At 36.0% G+C, this 22,128-nt stretch overlaps 2 protein-coding genes across 4 annotated transcripts; both read right to left on the bottom strand.

The window, feature by feature from the left end:
* Nucleotides 1–1,727: 1,727 nt before the first annotated feature.
* On the bottom strand, nucleotides 1,728–10,596 carry LOC108223539 (uncharacterized). Of its 3 annotated transcripts, none has more exons than XR_010292187.1 (14): nucleotides 10,315–10,587; nucleotides 9,454–9,538; nucleotides 9,275–9,345; nucleotides 7,697–7,811; nucleotides 7,304–7,383; nucleotides 6,972–7,056; nucleotides 6,798–6,878; nucleotides 5,645–5,739; nucleotides 5,350–5,400; nucleotides 4,629–4,709; nucleotides 3,639–3,711; nucleotides 3,421–3,498; nucleotides 2,917–3,191; nucleotides 1,728–2,146 (listed from the first exon to the last, which is right to left on the bottom strand). XR_010292187.1 is itself a non-coding variant. In XM_017397858.2 (13 exons), the coding sequence occupies exons 1-13, from the start codon at nucleotides 10,437–10,439 to the stop codon at nucleotides 2,108–2,110; spliced, it is 1,059 nt and encodes a 352-aa protein (XP_017253347.1). In that variant the 5' UTR covers nucleotides 10,440–10,596; the 3' UTR covers nucleotides 1,728–2,107. The 3 variants fall into 3 exon arrangements, 1 of the variants encoding a protein (XP_017253347.1); XR_010292188.1 differs by having other exon boundaries at nucleotides 2,917–3,075; XM_017397858.2 differs by lacking the exon at nucleotides 2,917–3,191 and having other exon boundaries at nucleotides 10,315–10,596.
* Nucleotides 10,597–20,567: 9,971 nt separating this feature from the next.
* LOC108221406 (uncharacterized) lies at nucleotides 20,568–21,716 on the bottom strand. Its single transcript, XM_017395287.1, has one exon. It carries the CDS (start codon nucleotides 21,714–21,716, stop codon nucleotides 20,568–20,570), a length of 1,149 nt encoding a protein of 382 aa, XP_017250776.1.
* Nucleotides 21,717–22,128: the final 412 nt, after the last annotated feature.

Here is a 22,128-nt window from a genome sequence, read left to right as displayed (position 1 = left end):
TGTAACTTCCTCCTAAACTGATGGCACTTCTCCAACTCATATTTGAATGCTCCTCCTAAAAAGGTGGATAGTTGAGACTTGGTCTCTTGCCTCATCTGCACATGTCTTGTCGTCAGTACTTCATGTCGTGTCAGCATACTTCCCGTCACGTCCTGACGCCTGTAAAATCTGGGTACAAACAATAGCCCCTAATTTTATTGGGTGGAGACATGCATCCAATGAAATTACTTCTTGTACACTCCGTTTTCCTCAAACCATGGCAAATAGGAACACCGATGCTATGTTAAAATACTTAACGATTGCAACATGTGATCATGTCATGTCGATTTGTCTTGTTCGCTATTGTCTTGTATCGAGTCTCTATCTCGTTTTGTCGTTATAATGTTATCTCGAGTTGTCATCGTTGTCTAAATGATGAAAACATCGACGAGTAGCTGCTTTGTTGTCGTCAGTTTCACGTTCTAAGATGAGAACGCTTTGTATTCGCTATATCGTAGTAACCTGTAGGCTTGGACACAATTACAATCAGCCCCGAAGTATTAACATTTCAAGTTGTGACGTTGATTCGCATTGTATTCGTAAAGCCCCTTGTAGACGTGTTCCGACATATGCAAGGTGTTGCAATCTTGTCATTGTCGGCTGCATATTCCTATGTGTCCATGGGTTGAAATTGTTTCATGTGACCCCTTAATTTGGAGTTATTGTGACGTAATAAATAGGAGCACCAACACGTAAAGTATTTTGTAACATGTCTTCGTCCGTCATATGTAACTTATAGACATAATGTGTAACTCGTCATCATATCATGATATGTTGTTTGTAAATGTACATGTCACCTGCAATTGTAATATGTGACACGTAGTCAATGCAATCTGTCATGACACGTGTAAGTGATGACATGTAGAAATGTATGTCGTAATTCATGTAGTTCTTTAATATCATTGTAGTTAGTATATTACAACACGTTATCAGCACGAAGCCCTGCCGGAACTGAGAAGGTATAATTTTATTCAAATGTATATATATAGTAGACGTGGTTATACCCTCTACAAATAATTTAAATAATGCGATGATGTACAACAAAAAATCATCTGAAAATGCATAATAAAAATTAAATATTAAAATTTTATTTGTATGCTGCTACTCATGCTTTTTGACATATTTCCTTGTTTAAGGGTATTTGCAAGGTATGTATTATTGGGTATACATACATTAATTATTCAAAAGTTCGGAGACATATTTACATTGTTTATAATTAGAGATAGTGGATTTTCTTAAATGAAAGAAATGGAAAATATATAAGAATAATTTATCTGTAATACTATTATATACTTACTTTAATAAAAAAGCACATTTATATACTTATTTAATAAAATATGTGTATTTATTTATATACATTAATATGGGCTAAATATGTAATATTATTATATACTTACTTTTAATAAAAAAACATTTATATACTTATTTAAAAAAATATGTCTATGTATTTAGCATTATTCTGCAAACATAATCTTTATTTCCATAAGTGTATATTTTATTAACATTTTAAAAAAAAATAAGTGCTTTATATTGAAAATAAAGCAGGCAAAACAAGTACAAGTGGAGGTATGCCGCCATTGCTTTTAAAAGGGCTAAAACTGACTTGGGCGACAAAAGAAAACTCTAAAAGTAACAGGCACACATATCTCCTCAGTTCTACAGAAAGCAAAGCTTCCCCTGAGCACACATTGTAATATTGTATATCTAATATTTGACTCATATTTGTAAATTTTCACATAGGTAAAAGTTCACATAACAAAACCTGGTCCATAGATACATATAGTAGCTGAAGTCTAGACATGCTAATATAAAACCAACGCCAGTTAATGTCATGGCACTTGAATAATAAAATTGACCGGCTCCTTAGAATTTTTTTGTGTAAAACCGACTCTTAAGTTTCTTTTTTCTTTTTGCGCTAAATGACTCTTGAGCATTTTAACTGCACCGGAAGATAAACAATCACTCTGAGTAAATATGTCTTGCATCCCCTTGATTATCCGGCATCTAAACACATATATTAACCAATCTCGCATCATTACAAGTCAGCTTTAAGTTCTTTCACATCTGTTTACTGCTGTGACTTCATTGGTCGACGCAGTCCTGGTATCTGCAACATGTCAACATAAATTCTGTGTTAAAATGATTTACATGTAGTTTCTTGTACAAGGAAAACACTAACAGTTTGTATGAACTTGTGTAAAAAATGAACAATATAGGTAATATAAACTAGGAGTGATATTATTTCTACTTCAAAAAGTAGTGCATAATGCACCAGCCCTAGGGAAGTAACTCTTGCCAAAATTGTCCCACATGTGCGTATGCCCCCACAAGTTGCAGCTCAGACGCCCCAAAAGAGTAATCTACTCTGAGGAGCACGAGTATACAGCAAATTTCACACATTGTCCCTAGTCTTTATTCAGATGTGCTCTAATAGGAGGCAAAGAACGATAATTTTATAGTTGTAATCAATGCCTTGGTGGGAGGGCGGTACCTGATTTATATGTAGTTTCTTGTACAAGGAAAACAGTTTGTAGGGACTTGAATATACAATAATAGCTATTTCACACTGAAGATAAAATATAAAAAGATGAACAATCTAGGTAATATAAACTACGAATGATACTATTTCAACTTCAAAAAGTAGTGCATAATGCACCAGCCCTAGGGAAGTAGCTCCTAACAAAAACATACCTATCATAAAATTGTCCCACATGTGTGTATGTTACCCACACAAGTTGCGGCTCAGACGCCCCAAAAGAGTAATCTACTCTGAGGAGCGTGCCTATACAGCAAATTACACACATTGTCCCTAATCTCTATTAGGATCTGCTCTAATAGGAGGAAAAGAAGGAAAATTTCATAGTTGTAACATGGTACCTGACTGCTCCCTGCAAGGATCAATGCCTTGGTGGGAGGGTGGTACCTGACTGCTCCCTACTGCCCGTCAGGGGGGCAATTTAAAAAGATAAATGCCTGCTAATATGCAACCCATAGTGCCACATCACCTCAGTACCCCAACCAAGGAGAACAAGTCTACTGCATCATGTTTCATTAAACAATAAGCTCCTAGCGGATCTCTCCAAGGATCAACACTACAGTGGAGGAAAGTGCTAAATTGTTGTTTATTTTCTCATATTGGTAAATCTGCAATGCTGCATATAGAAAGTACTTGATATCCTTATTCATTTTCACATTTTATATTCACAAATTAATATTCACATAGCAGTGTTTTCACATTTTATATTCACCAATTAATATTTAAACAAGTTATCTAAGAAGCATACTCGATAAGTAGCTTATACATTTGACCACAAAGACCTGCCGGGATATCGAAAAGAAAAATTGCTTAAAGTTTCACAGTAAGGTGAAATAATGACCAACCTCAACTCCATTTGGTCCTATCCTGTTACGTGAGATAAAATTAAGAACAATGGTGGCAAATTCATCAGGTACATCTTCCTGTGACATATTGACATCAATGCATAAGATATTGATTTAGGAAAAAAAAAAAGAGAAGAAACTTTCATGGATACATATGAATAGCAATGTATAGCAATATATTACAATATTTTTAAGTTCACGAATAAAATGGAAAGGACCTGTATAGCATGGCCAGTATGTCTAACTAGTACCATCTGGAACTTTCCTTGCATTTGACCAATAGTAAGTGCCCTGTGATATAATAAAAGATAAGCAATGCCAAAGCTGTATAGAAATGTTGTAGGGTGGATCCTTTACAACATTAAATGTTTTCCAAACAATATATAGAACATTCAAAAGATATTTATTAAACAAAACGGTAAGACATTTTGGTAAAAGTTTAATGCAAGTGCAAATCAACCTTCAGTTGAAGTAATAATCGAAATATATCATTTAACTAGAAGGCAGACTACCTGCAACTGAGAGAGAAGAAGACTCAAGGACCTAGAGCTTATGTATGTCCACAGAGGTGATATATGTTGCAAAATTTTGATTATTAACAGACCCAGATGCTTGTATATGGCTCACTTGATTCTATACACAGTTTAAAAGTGTAAATTTGAACATATATCACCAAAAATGTATATATTTTTTAATAAATATAAAAGTGTACCAGCTTTCAGGACAAAAATGTATACAACAAAATGTATATATTTTTGAATAAATAATGTTCTAAAAAATTTCTTTACTTGAATAATTTATAGAGCACACAAGATGCCCCATGCTGGCAATCAATTTAATATTGCTGGTGACAAAAGAATGACAAGCATATGAAGCCTCTAATGGAGTTGCTGATTTTGACACCATTCTTCTAAACAGTTTGGGACAAGATGACCATAGAAACAGTAGTAACATATGTAGAATCATGTGCAGTGATTCTCAAAAACATATCATATGCTCTGATAGAGTTCTATCAAAGAACCATAAAGTTTATGTTGCAGAGACAGGAAGACGACACAGATAAACTATCTACTAATGAACTTATTAATTAACAAATACATGTATACTGAAGTTAAACACTCGTCTCATTATTTCCATTAAAATCTCTCTAATAATGAATAAATCATGAGCAATAACATCAACTTTCTTAAGATAGTAGATGTTGAAACCTGTCCAGTCTATCTGTTCCAGCTAGCAGCAATATCTTCGGAACAGGTGACGACAAAAACTTTTCTGATAGGCCTTCATACCTATATTTCAAGTATGAAACTTCTACTGCATTACTTTTGCCAGAAAATAGATACTAAGATAGTAGAGACCATATGAAAAAATTAATATATACTGCAGAGTAAATATTGGCTCTAAACAATTATGCAGTGGGTGTAAATATCTAAATTCTAATAGTTCTATAAAATGATAATCCAAACCAAACATTCCCTAGATATGTAGAGCAGGGTCTAGGAGGTTACGAACTAAGATTGTAAGCAGACCTTACCTCTGCCTCTTCTTCCAGGAGTAAAGAGGTTGTTTTCGGAAAGATGCCCGGCTTTGACAGACATATAATAAAATTAAAACTGATATTTGCATAATCTAGAAGTCATTTACCTCAGCAGGAGTCCGGTACTCAGGTTATGGATTTTACTAATGGTCAGTAACTACATACTTTTGGAGTTCTATTACATCCACTAACAATCAATTTAGTTCAGATTAAAACCGCTATTGCCAGAACAGACAAAACTGAGATGAGTATTAGCAAAATTTGGAGACAAAATAACAATAGATATAATTAGCTTTCCCCAGAAATATGGCCTTTACACAATTATCTATCGCCTAAAATTTATCAAGTAAAAGTGTGCCAATAACATAGAAAATTGGAGATCAAAACCATACCAGCCTCTCCAGTATTGTTCCGTTTCCATCAGATTTGCTCTGTGAACGTAACTGCAAATTCAAATTAGGAATGGTATATTTTTTGAAGTTAAATGCAAATGATAAATGGAACTTCTGTAATGATTATAAATGGACATCATTTATAGTTTCATATCACGGTTTATTTTTAGTTTATTTAAGAAGTTGTGGAAACGTCGCAGTTGGGCATGGAAAAGAAAAAATGGAGAATCCCACTTAAAAGCATGCCCAGAGAAGAAAATTTAAGTAGCAATAGAAAGTTTCAAGTAATACTTACCACTTTTTGGAATCATCATACTTCACTGTACTGGGAATGGATATACGTGCAGACTCTACATTTCTTAAAGTTCCTCCTTTTACACTCCATTCAATCTGTTCAAAAATTTATAATTAAAATTAAGCTAAAAATTACAACGAAGCTAAGCCTAGATTTAAAAATAACATAAGAGTGGTCGAGTTATAGAATGATATTAGGAGTTTATAAAACTAACATACAATGGAAAACGGTGAAAATAAAGAACATATGACAAACACACAGAGTTGAAGAAACAAATAATACTGTGAAAGAAAAAAAATAACTTGTTTTGATTTCAAAAGGCAGAAACAAACATGCCATACTTAGGGTGAGACAGTCCATGAGCCCTTTAGGAAATAACAAGAATCTGGAACACCTATCACTTTATTAAACACAACTCACTGAAGATCAAAACAACAGGTATTTCAATCTACATCAGAAACATTTCTAATAGTCAAATACTTTCTTGCTCATATTAATGTCACCGGACACACATACTGCAGAATTCTGTATCTTCATATGTAGGTAAATAAATTATAGTTCTGAGAAAAATCCCCCCCCCCCCCTTGTCCTTTCGGCAGTTCCTTCACTTTGTCTTGGTCATCCCAATCTAGCTCCTTTTTATAATTAACAAGAAATATAACTTCCAATATATTTCAACTTCACATTAGGAATCAACATCCTGACTTAACCTGTTTTATAAATCATGCTAATTGATGTGACAGTTTTACAGCTTAATCTCCGTATAGATTAATAGCCTGTTGTAGATGAAGTAAAAGATTATCAGACACAAATAACACCAAAGGAGCAGAGCCAAAATGATCAACACACCACTTCTGTGCATAAAGAATATTTATTCATCCACAGCGCTATGACCGAAACCTACTAAATGAAAAACTTTAATTACAAACCAACCCTTGACCAATATCTCTCTTATATGTCGACTAAAAGGGCTCCAACTTTCAACATGATTATTGAATATGACTGGTGATTAACTTATACATGTTGTAGAAAGTGAAACAGGAAAGCCTATAAGAAAATTAACAAACCCTCGGGGATATAACAGCATTTGATTCAGAAATTTTTGGTAAGTAAACTGTATTAGAGATCAGTTTAAATCATAATCCACAATTACCGCTTTCTCAATGGTAGGAAAGTATTGCATTCTGTTTGACAGAATTTTCTGCATATGCATCAAGGAAGCCATGGCAGTTCCCTGAAATTGCAGTTTGTTGTCATCTGTCAGTAATGAGTAACATACAGAATAGTCACGAAATAGGACCCTTGAAGCTACTCAATAGAAAGAAACCTCTACGACATCCACGACAATCAACCCAGCCAAACTAGGTAATACTTTCTTAGCAGCAACGTGGACTGCAACTGAACCTCCCATGCTGCACATGCCATCACATAAATTCCATTTCAATGTGACTAGGAGTGTGCACAAATCATTAATAGAACTCTACAATCTCAATAGAAGAGCTTTATATGAGTATGATTTACTTGACCAATAATAATATGGAAGTTGGAGGTAGATCTAATATACGGGAAACCTAACACACCCTACGACTTCATCATGGTGCATTGTATTAGCTAGAAAACCAACTTGCATAGTATTAGGTACTTGAATTAGGCACCAACCTATGACCAACGAGCACTATTGCAGGAGGAGAATTTCCATACATTGTCTTTAAAACAGCAAGGACATCACCACATAAAGTCTGCATACATGTGAAAAATATAAATTGTCTCCCACTTTAACTTGAGAAAGAAATACACTTATCTTCATACCAAGAATTGCTTAAGAAATAATGTGTTCTATAAAACAATCGTCTTCAAAAGGATGTGTAGGAGTCTTTTCATGTGAGTCCTTAATGTTTATCCGACACAAAATGAAAAACAAATGGTAAAAGATGGTTCCTTTCACCTGTGAGAGAAGCATTTATTACATAGTTCTTAAGTTTGTTCTAAAAAGGGAGTTGCAATTTTATTTATTAAGAAAAATCGGATATGAGAATTTAATAGAATAGATACCTCAATTGACAAGTCTAACTCATTCTCAGTAGATGACTTTCCATGTCCTCTCAGATCCATAGCTACTATCCTGGCTTCCTGCTTAATTGTTTTCGCTGCTAATGCAAATGACAGCCTTGACGAATAGAGGAGATCAATTACATAAATGACGAGTATATATCTATGTTCACATAAGAGCACTAATAAATACAGGTAAAAAACATAATCTAAAATCCCTTTGAGTCTACCGACATTCTTAACCAAATGATAGTGACAATATCATGACTACTATACACATTAAAGATATTTGTTTTGTACACAAGGCAGATAGACCAATGGAAGGTCATAAACAAGTAAGGATAAGAGAGAGAAGCAATTGCAGTCAATCTTCAAAAAAGCAACTAGGAAGTACGGCAAATAGTGAAGTGCAAATCATTATTCAGGCTTTTACGAAGCATACTAAAAACAGCAGAAACATGTCAAACATAATAAACAAAAATGGCAGAAATTTTATATAAAAATGGGAGAACCTGATAAAAATAGACTACATATTACAATATCAAAACACTTTGAAAATTCCAGATCCTTAAATTTTAATACCTATTCTGCCCCAATTATATAACAAAATAACAACAACCAGTTAGTTCTATCTTACATAGAACCACAGTGAGGTGCTCAACAAAATACCTTTTAGGTTCCAATACCAGAGTTTCTATCCTTTCTCTTAATGAATTTAATAGAGTAAACAAGGTATATCTGACAGAGGATAGGACCACAAAATCAAAGACAATTTATTGCCAGAAAAGAAAATCTCAGAACTTGTATTTCTCTTATGTGCCCGATTTGACTAATGATATTTGGGCTCTCCAACTGATAATCGTTGAACACAAGAGTAGAAATTTTGCTAATAATGGACCACTTCCAAATTTAATCTTATCACCGAGCAGCAACAAGCTCTTTTTAAGGAATAAGTATTAAGCTTCTTTCCATCTAAATAATAATTTTATAAAAGACAGACCTAATGTGAACAAATTTGCAACCATAATGACAAGCAGCAGCCAACCAAAATATAATACACAAAAAGTGGTGTAAAACTAAGTTTTAACTACGCTTTAGATCAGCCTAAACTTATTAATAACTTGCATATTGGAAATCATTTTGACACCCAGGTCCAGAGTTAAGAAAGACACAAGCCATTTATCAATCTAGAATGGATAAGCACAAATAGCATAGACAAAGCAATCTAGGGAAATTCTCATACAAAATACATTTTTCATAAGAATGTCATGCCATTAAATTGTTATCATGATTTATGACTTCAGGTTTTCATTCACATAAAAGCATGCTCTGGTTTAGTAGATCTACATATACACTAACATGGTGCATTCCATATTAGAGATTTGCAGGAATTGAGGCCTTTCTGTATTAGGTCTGTATCCGCGGTTCTTGCTACAGAATTTGATAAAATTATTGAGCTACATACACTACTACTTTGCAACGTTTTGCATTCATCTCATCAAGTGATTATACTTCAGTCACTATAGCTTAACAACAAAATATGCTGTGTAAATATTAAACATCTTGTATTCCGATCATTACCCAGAATACCCGCCTCCATGCAGACAAAAGACAACTGGTCCTTCCTTTCCTGCCGTATATACATGGAAGATCTGCATGATGAGGCATATTAGTGGATGGTAATGCATTTAATTTTCAGTTGTTTGAAGACACGTTTAATAACATCCAAAGTAAGAAACTGTAAAAACATATTGTATTACATCATCTGATTCAGGGATAGAAACATCATCCTCTTGGTCAAAATAGGCAGACCAATTTAAGGGAGAGTACTTCTCTGATGCCGGCCTGAAAAAAACAACTCTGAGATTAAAAATCATCTCAAATCCAAAAAATACTCATACAAAGGAAACGACTTGGAAATTACAAAATATGAAATTAGCAATCCATGCGAACAGCACCACGTGATCATTTAGTAATAAGAAAACACTTTATGGCTTGGGTGCCCTATAACTTCATCTCCACTAACCACTCCCCACCACTTGTTATTTATATTTCATGAAATCCACGCACACATCCAACTTCAGAATTCGGAACTTCATCCAACTTTTGTGATATATCAATAATCTTAGCCTACAAACTCTAAGAACATCTAATCCTATACATATCACTGGCATTCATGTATAAATTACCGACTTATACCTGGGTGATAATAACGAACATTTTTAGGTTGATATCATAATGCGAATCTCATTGACATTGTCACTTGAAGTAAATCGAGTAGACATACTCAGCGATATACTCAAGGTTTTCATAATTTTTGACACTCGCCACATACTAAGGTGGAAGAGTTTGATAGAATGAAGTTCCGCAGACAAGTTACATATAAAAAACAAAAATATACAGAAAGTATTTGTAATTACGAATTGTAGGCTTTTACTTTGCAGGCGATCATTCGGTCTGAATATGCTTAATTGAGAGAGAGAGAGAGAGAGAGAGAGAGAGAGAGAGAGAGAGAGAGGCCTTCTGTATCCAGGTATGTATGAATTGAGGGGGGAAGAAGACACACACACACACACAGAGAGAGAGAGAGAGAGAGAGAGAGAGAGAGAGAGAGAGAGTACTGAATAGGAGGGCGGATTGGTAATTGACGTTGCTGAGAACGGTTCTCGTGTGTGTTTGTGTTTTCAGCTCCTCCTTCTCCTCCTCCTGAGCTGCTGTTACTAACTTCTTCTGGGACCGAATCCATTGTCTGCTTCTCTGCTTTTCCAACACAATACTCTACTTTCCTTTTACTTGTATCGTTTCGATGCTCTTACGATCTCCGATGGTCCGTTAATTTGGTCTGGTGCTCGCCCAAATCAATACACAGTTCAACTCGATGGAAGGGAAAAAGAATTAGGCGTGAAATGTCCATTATACCTCTGTTTAATCTATAATTACAAAAATACTACTATGGTTCATTTATTATATTCAACATATTTAAATATCATTGATTAAGGTATTTGCAATTGTTGAATATACAACGCTATGACAATCAAAGCCCGAAAAAACAATCTATACTATCGATCTATCTATCTATACTATAATAAGCGAACATGTGTATAATTTGTAGTCCAAGATTTTTAATAATAATTTTTGGTTTGGTACAGTTCCTCCGCAACTATAAATCTACAACATGTGGAGCTCTATTACTCTTACATTGTTAAATAGTTTTATATACTAAAAACACTTATGATAATATATTATCATATAATATTTCATAAAATAAGATTAGGGATAATATATTAATACGTCCCTAAACTAATCCACTTTTATTCGACAGGTTCCTAAACAAAAGATTCCTCAAACCGGATCATTTAACTTTTCCAAACGCTTGAATCTAGTCCTTCCGTTAAGTAGATACTAACAGAGTTAGAATCTTGCTGAAGTGGCGACACATCACCGGCTGAATCATGCTGACATGGCGAAATTCACCTGCTGATTCTTACAGATATTAAAACAAAAAAATTGTACTTGTATTTGTATTTTAAATTTATGATGATGACAAGATTTTATGATTAAGTTCCATTTCTTGCGTTACAAAAAAATATTTGCATTATTAGTAAAGCACAACAACTCAAGTTCATTCTTACTTAAAACAGAAAATGTTATGGTAATGAACATAAATACTTGCACTGTTGTCCAGAAATCAAAACAGTCTAAAGGCTTGTTTCATTACTCAGATTGCAAAAAATTTGATTCAAAATAGTTCAAAAGCAAGTACAGATATCAAAACAATCTAGAGCTTAAGTTTTATGGAGGACGGGAACTTTGCTTATCTTTGGACCTCCTATTAAAAATCTTCAGGCTTGGAACTGGCTGCGAACTTGACACTGGTGGCTTGGGTGGTGGTGGCTTTGAACTTGAAATTTTAACTGTGGACCCACCAACACTTAAGAAGTATGTATTTCCATCTTTAGTACTTGTGTACACATCAACACTAACTGGTAGTACCTTTGCTGGTGGTTCCATTACCTGCACATTTTTTACTTTTGATGGTCTGCCCTTTTTCCCATTCATCATCACAGTCACTGCCATACACATGATAATCTTCACTCCCATCACTGTCTTCCTCTACACTCTCTTGACTCCCATCAACATTCTCACTCTCTTCATCATCACTATCTTCACTTCCATCATTTTTTTCACCCTCTCCAGCACTCTCCTCCCTCCCATCATCTTTCTCACTCTCTCCAGCACTCTCCTCTACTCATCACCATCAGAGGCATGATCAACATACACATCTATTCTACCAGACTCAAGCGCAAGTTTTTTCAGCTCCTATATACCACTATCATCCCAGAGCAATTAACAATTAACATCGTTAAACAAAAAACCACTCTTGTGCCAGTAAAGTTTAAACCCTATGTAACCAAGATCACTTCGAACGTATTTTCTAAGCATGGGAATAGATAACACATTTAACTTTTGATTGAAAACGTTCTCGACCTTACCTACGATAAAAAGAATTTGATTCCGCGCTGCTCCACGAACTTCCACCGGTGATGCATGTACAACGTGACTTTGGGCTGCATATTTGTGAATAGATGGCGGGAATGTTTGTGATGATAGTATGTAGTGTAGTGCGTTTGTGTTTAGAACCTTAATTAAACTTTAATTCATGAATATTAAAATACTAATAAAATAATATGAAATTTAAATTATAAATAATAAATGACGAACTATATAACCGCCCTAACATGTGTAATAGAGTATAGTACGTAGTCATAAATATAAATGAATGCATATTGCATCTTCTTCACCAGCTTATAGAAGTGAAGGAGAGTGTTTGGTACAGGAGTGAAGAGAGAGAGTGATTAACAAGAGAGACAATAGAAATAGCGATCGGTCACAACAAAACAACAAAGGCGTAGCAAAAAGCACTTGTGCTGTTGGTGAGCTTACAAACAGGTTTAAGTATAGGTTGATATTTCACACAAGAAAAGATAGATAGGATAAACACAGCAATACAATGTAGGGCCAAGACTTCAACCAAGAAGGGCATCACTATGATCAGTTGTACAGAGAACAACAGCGGCAGTATCGTGAAAAAAGAAAGAATAAACAACTGTACGGCTTTTATTCTCTAATTTTTTTGCTAATTAGTTTTATATTAGTGTACCCAGTGTTCTAAAAATCCCCGATTTAACCGATTAATCCCCGATTAATCTCCTGTAAGATCGGCCACCGATCCGATTTTTGAAATCCGATTAATCCTTATATATATTTCTTAATTGAAGTATATATGATAAATTATTAGAAATAAAATACTATATTACTTTAAATATGAGTAATTATAAAGTTTATGAATATAGTAAATTTATTAGTTACTAAATAACTAATATAATAATAATTAAATATTAAATAATATTTTAATATTAAAATAAATCCGATTTTCACACCGATTAGTCCTTTCGTTTAATCCCCGATTTTCGATTAATCCCTGAATCAGTAGCTCAATCGATTAGGTCCGATTCCCGATTCCTGTAACCCTGAGTGTACCAAGAAGGGCAGGTGCGACTAACTATCGGCTTTTATTCTCTAAATTATTTGCTAATTAGATTGTATTTGTATAATTTTTTTTTTGATAAATAGTTTTATAATTGTATGTGTTCAAAGTAGTTGTGCATTCCGCATCCCCTAATTCATGCTTAATTAGCTTCATGCATCCCCCTAATATCTACCTAAGAACTGGTCTTTCGAATTCACAAGACGACAAACGAAATTATCTAGGAAGCAATGATGATTAACAGGTGCTAATATTCTCTGTTTTGAAAACTTTGCCAAATTATGGAAGGCGCACTTCAGTTTACTATCCGTTCATATTAGGGAAAATAGATTTTTTGTCACCCAACTTATTATTTATTTAGAAACCTACCACTGAAATATAATTTTTTCCTTTTTTGTCACTAATGTTAGGTTCGGATTTTTTTTATCACTAACGTTAAGTTCGGATTTATTTTTTTGTCACTAACGTTAGGTTCGGATTTATTTTTTAACACTATGCTATTCTTTTTAGCATTATTAAAATATAGTGATAATCTGCAATATAACGGTGATGTCATATGTGTCTATATTATATGTAGTACTCCATATGTCTCCTAGTTTATCTTGGAGGACGAGAGTATGAATTTTTTTTTACTAAAAAGGAAATCTCAAAATCAAGTTATTAATTTATATTTATAAAAGTGGGAACCTTAAAATACGTGCCAAGTAGTGGTAAAAACTATAAATAGATGTAGGTGTGTCAAACAGATAAAACGGATACGGATTTTCCCATATCTGTATCTGTATCCGCCTACTCAAAACCGAATCCAGATCCGGATACGGATACACAAATTTTAAAATAAAAAGATCCGTATCCGGCCGGATGTTATCCGGATGCGGATAATATCTGGATCCGCTTTTTCAAACATCACCAAAAATCAAATATACATTCTGAGATTAATTAAAAATATATTTTGAACTGTTCAACAACACATGTATACTCAGTTAGAAATTAATAACATACTTTAACAGAAGTTTGGGCATTCAGGCCAAATATTTTGAACAAAATATTAATTTTAACAACCTAAAATCACAAAAACAACACTATATACAACAATTTTAAAAAGAAAAAAATTTGATGAAGATAGTTCAATTTTCTCCATTTGCAAGATACTTAATGTTTCACTTTTATTTTAAATATTAATTCTTTTTCAAAATTTATATGATAAAATAAAAAACATAAATAAATAATAAATCTATATAAGTATTATTATATTATATTATATATATATATATAATAATTTCGGATACGTATATTTTCGGATACGGATACGCCTATATCCATATCCATATTTGCAAACCCCGAATTCGAATACGGTAAAATCAGGAAGAATTATAATTAAAATTCTAAAAATTCATTAAATTATCAATATGAAATCAATAACTTCAAACAAATTATCATCTACAATCAATTCTCAAGTAAAATTGGGTCAAGTGATACTATATTTTTGTGGAGTCAAATCAAAATATAATGTTAGTGACCAAAAAAATCCAACATTTTTTTTTGAAGGAAAAAAAACCAACATTAAATTAAAATGTTCAATTTTATTCAGAAAAAATAAAATAAAATAATTTTTTAAAACTAAATTTTTTAGGAGTCTCAAAATGAGTGTTCAACTCTCGTCCTCCAAGGTAAACTACCGAGGACACATATGTAGTAATACATATAAAGATATAGACACATATCAGATCACAATAATATTGCAGACTAACACTATATTTTAATAATGCTAAAAAGAATAACATAGTGCTAATAATCAAATCCGAACCTAACGTTAGTGATTAAAAAAAAATCCGAACCTAACATTAGTGGCAAAAAAGAAAAAAATTATAGTTGAGTGGTATGTTTCTAAATAAATAATAAGTTGGGTGGCAAAAAAATCTATTTTCCCTTCATATTATTGTCACCTCTTTTTATCTGATCCAGTGCACTAAACAACTAAAAAAAATGATTAACTAACTTTAATTTCAATCATTTTGAAATCCTTCACTTCAAAAGGAGTCAATGTGCATCATCTAATAACATTTCCACCCAAAACTGCAAAAAAACATTTGTGGAATTATGAAATTTTAATTTTGGCGGGGTTGGGATTCTTGAAGGTAATTATTTGTCCCCTAAATTGATGTCATAATCACTTGAGATCCATATTATTTTCTGTAACTATTGCAACATATGTTTTAAATTATTCCATAGACAAAGTAATTCGTTGAAGGATATAGGCTAGCTATACTTTTTGTGATGGTAATGAGAATAGTTTATTTTGGTTGGGTGGTTTTGATTAGATGGTACTCCCTTAATTCGGCACGCATTTTAAGACTTTCATATAATATAACTTCATAAATTAAGTTAACTTTTTATTTTCTTCTTTAAAAAATTTAACTTTTGGACTTTTATTTAGGAAAAAAAATTCACTTACAACTAATATATTTACAAAAAATATTAAATGCTATCAGTTAGTTAATTTACAAAAAATATATTTATGTGAACTGATTTTGGAACATTTAATCAAACTATCATCTTAATCATAAATTTAAATTAAGATCTTGTAAATTAAAATGAAGATCATAAATTTATTAAAAAGTGAAAATTATTTACATGTAATGGACTCAAGTGACAACTTAATTAAATCCTGTAACAACCGTTTTTAAAACCGAATTATGATTTGACCCGGTGATTATATCGAGTAATGAGTACTCGAGTAAATATAAGAGTATCGGGAAAAAATTAGATGTATTTATAAATTAATTTTGGAGATTAAATTATTAATATATGTATATTATACGTTAAATTATATTACTATATTACTCCCTCCGTCCCATTTAGTTGTCATATTTCTATTTTTGTTGGTCAAGTTGACTAATTTTTGACCAAAGATTGTAAGTCAATTTTTAATTATTTTAAAAAACTGAAAATCACATCTTAAAGTAGATTAAGATTTGCTTCTGGCGACATATTTTTTTTTTATTTTTTCAATTAATAAAATATTCATAAATTTCTGTCAAATTTAGGTCAATTTGACCGGCACAATACCAAAGGTGACAACTAAAATGAGACGGAGGGAGTATAATACTGTATCCAATTTACGAGTCCTGGATAATTATGTCATTATGTTTAATCTTTTCAGTTTTAAAACTTTTTTCATTAATTAAATTTCTTAATGTCCGATTCAAGTTTGCCCAAGCTTGTATCGAGTTTTATTCGAGTGACACTTAAAATTGAGTTATCATACAAACAATATAAAATTAGCTTAAAAAAGAGTTCGAGTGCAGGTACTCAACCGAATTACAACTCAAATCAGTCGAGTTTTAGACAAATGACTATTAAATAAAAAAAATCACATTAATTTTTTAAAAAATAAACCAGCTTGTTAAATATTGATAAACTTTCATGATAAGATAGTAATAAGGATAATGCTGATGTATGTCTTCGACTGGATTGTCTCGATACATGTTTTAAATTTCATTGTATGTCTTAGGCCGATCAATCGGTTTCGATATCTTCGGTCTCGATACAAGTTTTATTCTTTTATGTATGTCTTAGACCGATCGGTCTCGATACATGTTATATTTTGAGAACTGCACAGTTTTGCCTGTGTTTGATTACTGTACGTCTTTAGCGTGAAAAAATTTCTTCGGTACAGTGCCATCGATTCCCCCAATATTGGGGGATTGTTTTTATCTTTAATAGTTAAGAGTTATGATCTTCGATCGCCCCCATTATAGATATAAGCAATCGTGCAAATATTTAAGTCAATGACATGAATCTCCTTCGGACCCGTATCTTAAACAGGTTGCCCCCAGATACGGGTTCGGTCGGAGCTAAGTAAATATTAGAACCATTTGTAGGTCAAGGCAAGCATTTTATTAATGATGAAAGAAGTACATAACTGAAAATGGAGCATAATAGACTAGAGTAAAGGAGGGTGTTCGGGCGGGAGACCTTACAGATAGTATTTCCGAAGATGGGAAGCGTGCCAAGTATTTTTAATGGTGCTTCCATCCGGTCCTGCTAATTTGTAGGTTCCCGGCCGAACGACCTCGACAACTGTGTAGGGTCCTTCCCAATTTGGCATGAGCTTGCCCTGCTTTGTTGGCATAGAAGTTGCCAAGTCCCGGAGAACCATATCCCCAACTTTAAAAGATCGTTTCCGAACGCCCGAATTATAATACTGAGATGCTTGCTGCTGGTATCGGACATTCCTCTGATGGGCCGCTTCTCTCTCTTCTTCAAGGAGGTCAAGGTTGCCCCTTAAGCCGAATTCATTTGTTATAGGGTCGAAGACCTGTGTTCGGTAAGACTCGAGACCAATCTCAACTGGGACAAGTGAGTCGGTCCCGTAGGCCAACCGAAAGGGCGTTTCTCCCATGGAGGACCGGGGTGTGGTTCGGTATGCCCAGAGGACCCAGGGAAGTTCTTCGGCCCACAGCCCCTTGGCTTCTCTTAGTCGCTTTTTGATGCCTTGAAAGATTATCTTATTGGCTGCTTCGATCGCCCCGTTTCCCTGAGGGTGACCGCCTGAACTGAACCTCTGCTGAATACCGAAGCTAGCCAAAAACTCTTTAAACTTGCTTTCAACAAATTGGGTTCCATTATCGGACACGCATACCATCGGTATTCCGAACCGTAGGATTATCTGCTCAAGGAAAAACTTTTTGGCAGCCTGCTCGGTTATAGCTGAAAGTGGTCGGGCCTCGACCCACTTTGTCATGTAGTCAATGGCCACAATGTAGTACTTGGCCTGACGAGTACTGGTCGGTAGGATCCCTACTATGTCGATGGCCCACATAGAGAAGGGTATCGGACTGAGAACCGAAGCTATTTCCTCTGGTGGCTGCTTCGGGATGTTGCTATGGAGTTGGCATTGTCGGCATTTTTTGGAGTAGCTGGCAGCATCTTCCCTTAGGGTCGGCCAGAAAAAGCCCTGTCTGAGTATTTTCATTGCCAGGAATCGACCTGCCAGATGCTCTCCGCAAATTCCTACACGAACTATTTCCAAGGCAAGTACCTGTTCTTCGGGGTCCAGAAATCGGAGCAGTGTCTAGGAAGCTGATCTTCTAAAGAGCCGGCCCCCGATCAGTGCATAGCTAGCTGCTCGATACTTCACTTTCTGAGCTTCTTTTTTCTCCAAGGGTAGGAACCCTTTCTCCAAGTAGGCTCTGGTGGGAGTCATCCAATTTATACCTTGGTGAATTTCTAGGCAAGCTTTTCTGTCGATCGAAGGCGTTTTTACCTCAGACAAGTAGATCGACCCTGTCAAGTTCTGGGTCTCGGCTGAGGCCAGGCGAGAAAGAGCATCGGCTCGGCTGTTGTTCTCCCGACCGATGACACTCAATTCAAATGATTCAAACAACAAAGACTGTTCCCGTACCTTGGTGGCATAAGCTTTCGTTCGGGGCTCCTTTTGCTCATATTCCCCTGAAAAGTGCTTAACCACTAGTATGGAGTCACTAAAAGCCCTCAAGTGTCTGACTTCAAGATTTCTTGCCAGACCCATCTTAGCTAGAAGGGCTTCGTACTCGGCCTCGTTATTGGTCAGCGGGAAAGTGAATCGGATGGCTTGACAAATTTCAAACCCATCGGGACTGGAAAGAATCAGACCAGCCCCGCACTTAGACCCTGCTACCGATCCATCCACAAATAATTTCCACTTTCCAAGAGTCCTGATCAGCTGTTCCTTCGGCTCTAGGTCTTTCGGCCCAGAGAAAGTGCATTCTACCATGAAGTCATCCAGGGCCTGGGCTTTGATGGCGGTTCGGGGGATATATTCCAAGTCATATTCCCTCAACTCTATGGACCAGGCAACCACTCGGCCCGAAGCCTCTGGTCGGCTGAGAATCTTTTTCAGGGGTTGGTCAGTAACCACCTGTATCGTTCGCCCCTAGAAGTATTGTCGCAATTTTCGGGAGGCCATAACCAGTCCATATACGAAATTTTCCGCATTAGGGTATAGAGTTTCTGCATCCTTCAACATATGAGACACGTAGAAGACCGAATGTTGGTTCTTCTCGTGTTCTTTGACCAGGACTGCCCCCAAGATTTGGTCGCTCACTGCTAGGTACAGTTGGAGGGTTTCCTTCGGATCAGGTCTCATCAGTAGGGGGGCTTTAATCAAGTATTCCTTAATCTCCTCGAAGGCCTTCATGCAGCTCGGCCCCCACTCAAAATTTTTCGCTCCCTTCAGCACTTCAAAGAAAGGAAGCGCTTTTTCAGCTCGGCTGCCAGTCTCCCAGTCAGCTTTTGAATTTCTCGAATGGTCTTCGGGGCTTCCATGTCTAACATTGCCTTTATCTTTTCTGGGTTCGCCTCGATTCCCTTTGCACTGACCATGTACCCTAGGAACTTGCCACTACAAACCCCGAAGGTGCACTTAGCAGGGTTGATCTTCATGTTGTTCCTTCTTAGGGTTTCGAAGCATTCTTTGAGGTCATCGGCGTGATCTTGGAACATGGACTTTACTATCATATCATCCATGTAACACTCCATGTTCCGACCGATCTGTTCGGCAAAGACCTTGTTCACCATCCTCTGGAAAGTGGCTCCCGCGTTTTTCAGACCGAAGGGCATCTTGATATAAGCATAGGTATCCTTTGGGGTGATGAATGCTGTCTTGGGAATGTCCTTGGCATTCATGGCGATTTGATGATACCCCGAAAAGGCGTCCAAAAGCTGAGTATTTGATAACCTGAGGTGGCATCTATTAGCTGATCAATGTTTGACAGAGGGTAGTGGTCCTTCGGGCAACTTTTGTTGAGGCCGGTATAATCGACACACATTCTCCACTTGTTGTTTGACTTCTTTACCACCACCACATTGGCCAGCCATTCGAGATACTCGATCTCCTCAATGAACTTGGCTTCTAGTAACTTTTCTACTTCGGCTTCAATCACCTTCTGTCTTTCCATGGCAAAGTTCCTTTTCTTGTGTTGGACCGGCTCAGCCTGTGGATCAACATTCAACCTGTGCCGAGCGATCGATGCATCTAGTCCTGGCATGTCTTCGGGCCCCCAAGCGAAAAACATCATGATACTGACGGACCACATCCATCACTTTCTGCTTTAACCCTGGCTCCATATCTTTCCCGATCCGAACCATCTTTCCAGAACAGCCTGCATATAATTCCACCTCTTCGGTCTCCGTTTCTGGTTCGGCGATCGGATTTGAGAGATCATCCCCAAATTTCTCCAACTCAATATGCACGGTGTGACCACTACCTCCAGAATCGTCTTCGGTTCGGCGCCTTTTATTTCCTTCGGCGCCGTCTTCCAACATAATGATACGGGTGGTTTTTTAATCGCCCCTCATCTCCCCCACTCCCTTCTCAGTCGGAAACTTTAGTTTGAGATGAGGGATGGAGGCAATCGCCTGAAAGGAAGTAAGGACTGGTCTCCCAAGAATAGCATTGTGCGGGCTTTCCACCCGAACCACATAGAATTTGACCTGCTTTTCCACAGTATAGGGGGATTTGCCAAGTAAAAGAAACAAGTGAATTGTACCTTCAATCGGAACGGGCTGATTGTCGAACCCATAAATGGGAGCCTCGTGGCAAGTCTCAATCTGCTTTCCTTCCAAATTCATCTTCAGATAGGTGTTATAGTACATGACGTTTATCGAACTTCCTCCATCAACCAACACCTTCCAGACTTTGTTCTGACCGATCACGGGATTGATGATCAACGGATCCTCGTGTGGCCAGATGACATCGTCATAATCTTCCTCAGTGAACATTATGGGGAAAGGCTGTCTGGCAGAGTTAATCTGATAGAGACTGTAGATCTGCCGGGCGTATTTCTTTTTCGCCGTTTTGCTACTTCGGTCTAGAACTGTTCCTCCAAATATCGTTTGGACCTCCCCTCGGTATCTTTCTCCTTCTTCGGGCGCCTTTCCCTTATCTTCTCTGGGACCCAACCGATCCCTCAAATCTTTAACATACTGGTTAAGGTCGCCAGCCTTAACCATCTTCTCTATCAACTTCTTCAAGTGGTAACACTCATCGGTATTATTCCCGTTGTCCCGATGATAATCACAGTACTTGTCAGCATTCTTTTTGTAGTCAGGAATCTTCATCTGCGGCGGCCGAACAAATCCGGGTTTCCCCTTAATCTCGTTGAGAATCTTGGAGACAGACGCGTTCAGAGGGGTGAACACGGTATTGTCTCTATCTCTCCTTCGTTCGGCTCCCCTGTCAGGTTTTTCATCCCTCTCATCTCTTCGTCCCCTATATCCTTCATTTCTTCTGTTCTTGTTGTCCGATCGGGAACCATATCGGTCATCTTTCCTGTCATTCCTATGTCCTCCGATCGACTCCATCTTCCTCCTGATGCTTTCTCCCCGCAAGTATATATCATTCAAGGACTTGGGGGGTATATCGTACAAAGAGGACCGGAGCTTCTTTCCTTTTACGGGGTCCAAACCAGCCGTGAGGAATCTGAAAGGCATATGTTTATCCTATTTGTAATTAAGAGGTATCAACTCAACTCTGATAAGAATGTAAGTAAATAGCAAGTACTGTTAACCGGAATCTGTACGAAGAACGTCAAATGATTTATTGAAGATTTTATGTCAGAAGAATTTCAGGATGCTGCTCCAAACCACTGGAAGAAGTTCATTAATATGTTCAAGCCTCAGTGTACAAATAATCTTTTGTAGCACGTCCAGAAGATCAGAAGGTATAAAGTTTAAATACTTTATTTATTTAGAAGATTCCATCTACAAATGAAGATGAACTCAGAAGACGAAGAATCGACGAACAAGCCACAACTTAATTGTTTAAATGACAAGGAATATTTATTCAAGCTAGTTACAGATGAACCAGACAGTACATTTGTGTATCAGCTTATCAGATTAAATA

Source organism: Daucus carota, chromosome 5 (assembly GCF_001625215.2).
Source record: "Daucus carota subsp. sativus chromosome 5, DH1 v3.0, whole genome shotgun sequence".
NCBI lineage: Eukaryota > Viridiplantae > Streptophyta > Magnoliopsida > Apiales > Apiaceae > Daucus > Daucus carota.
Note: the sequence above shows the minus strand (reverse complement) of the source record. Positions and strands in the feature narration are given on the sequence as shown.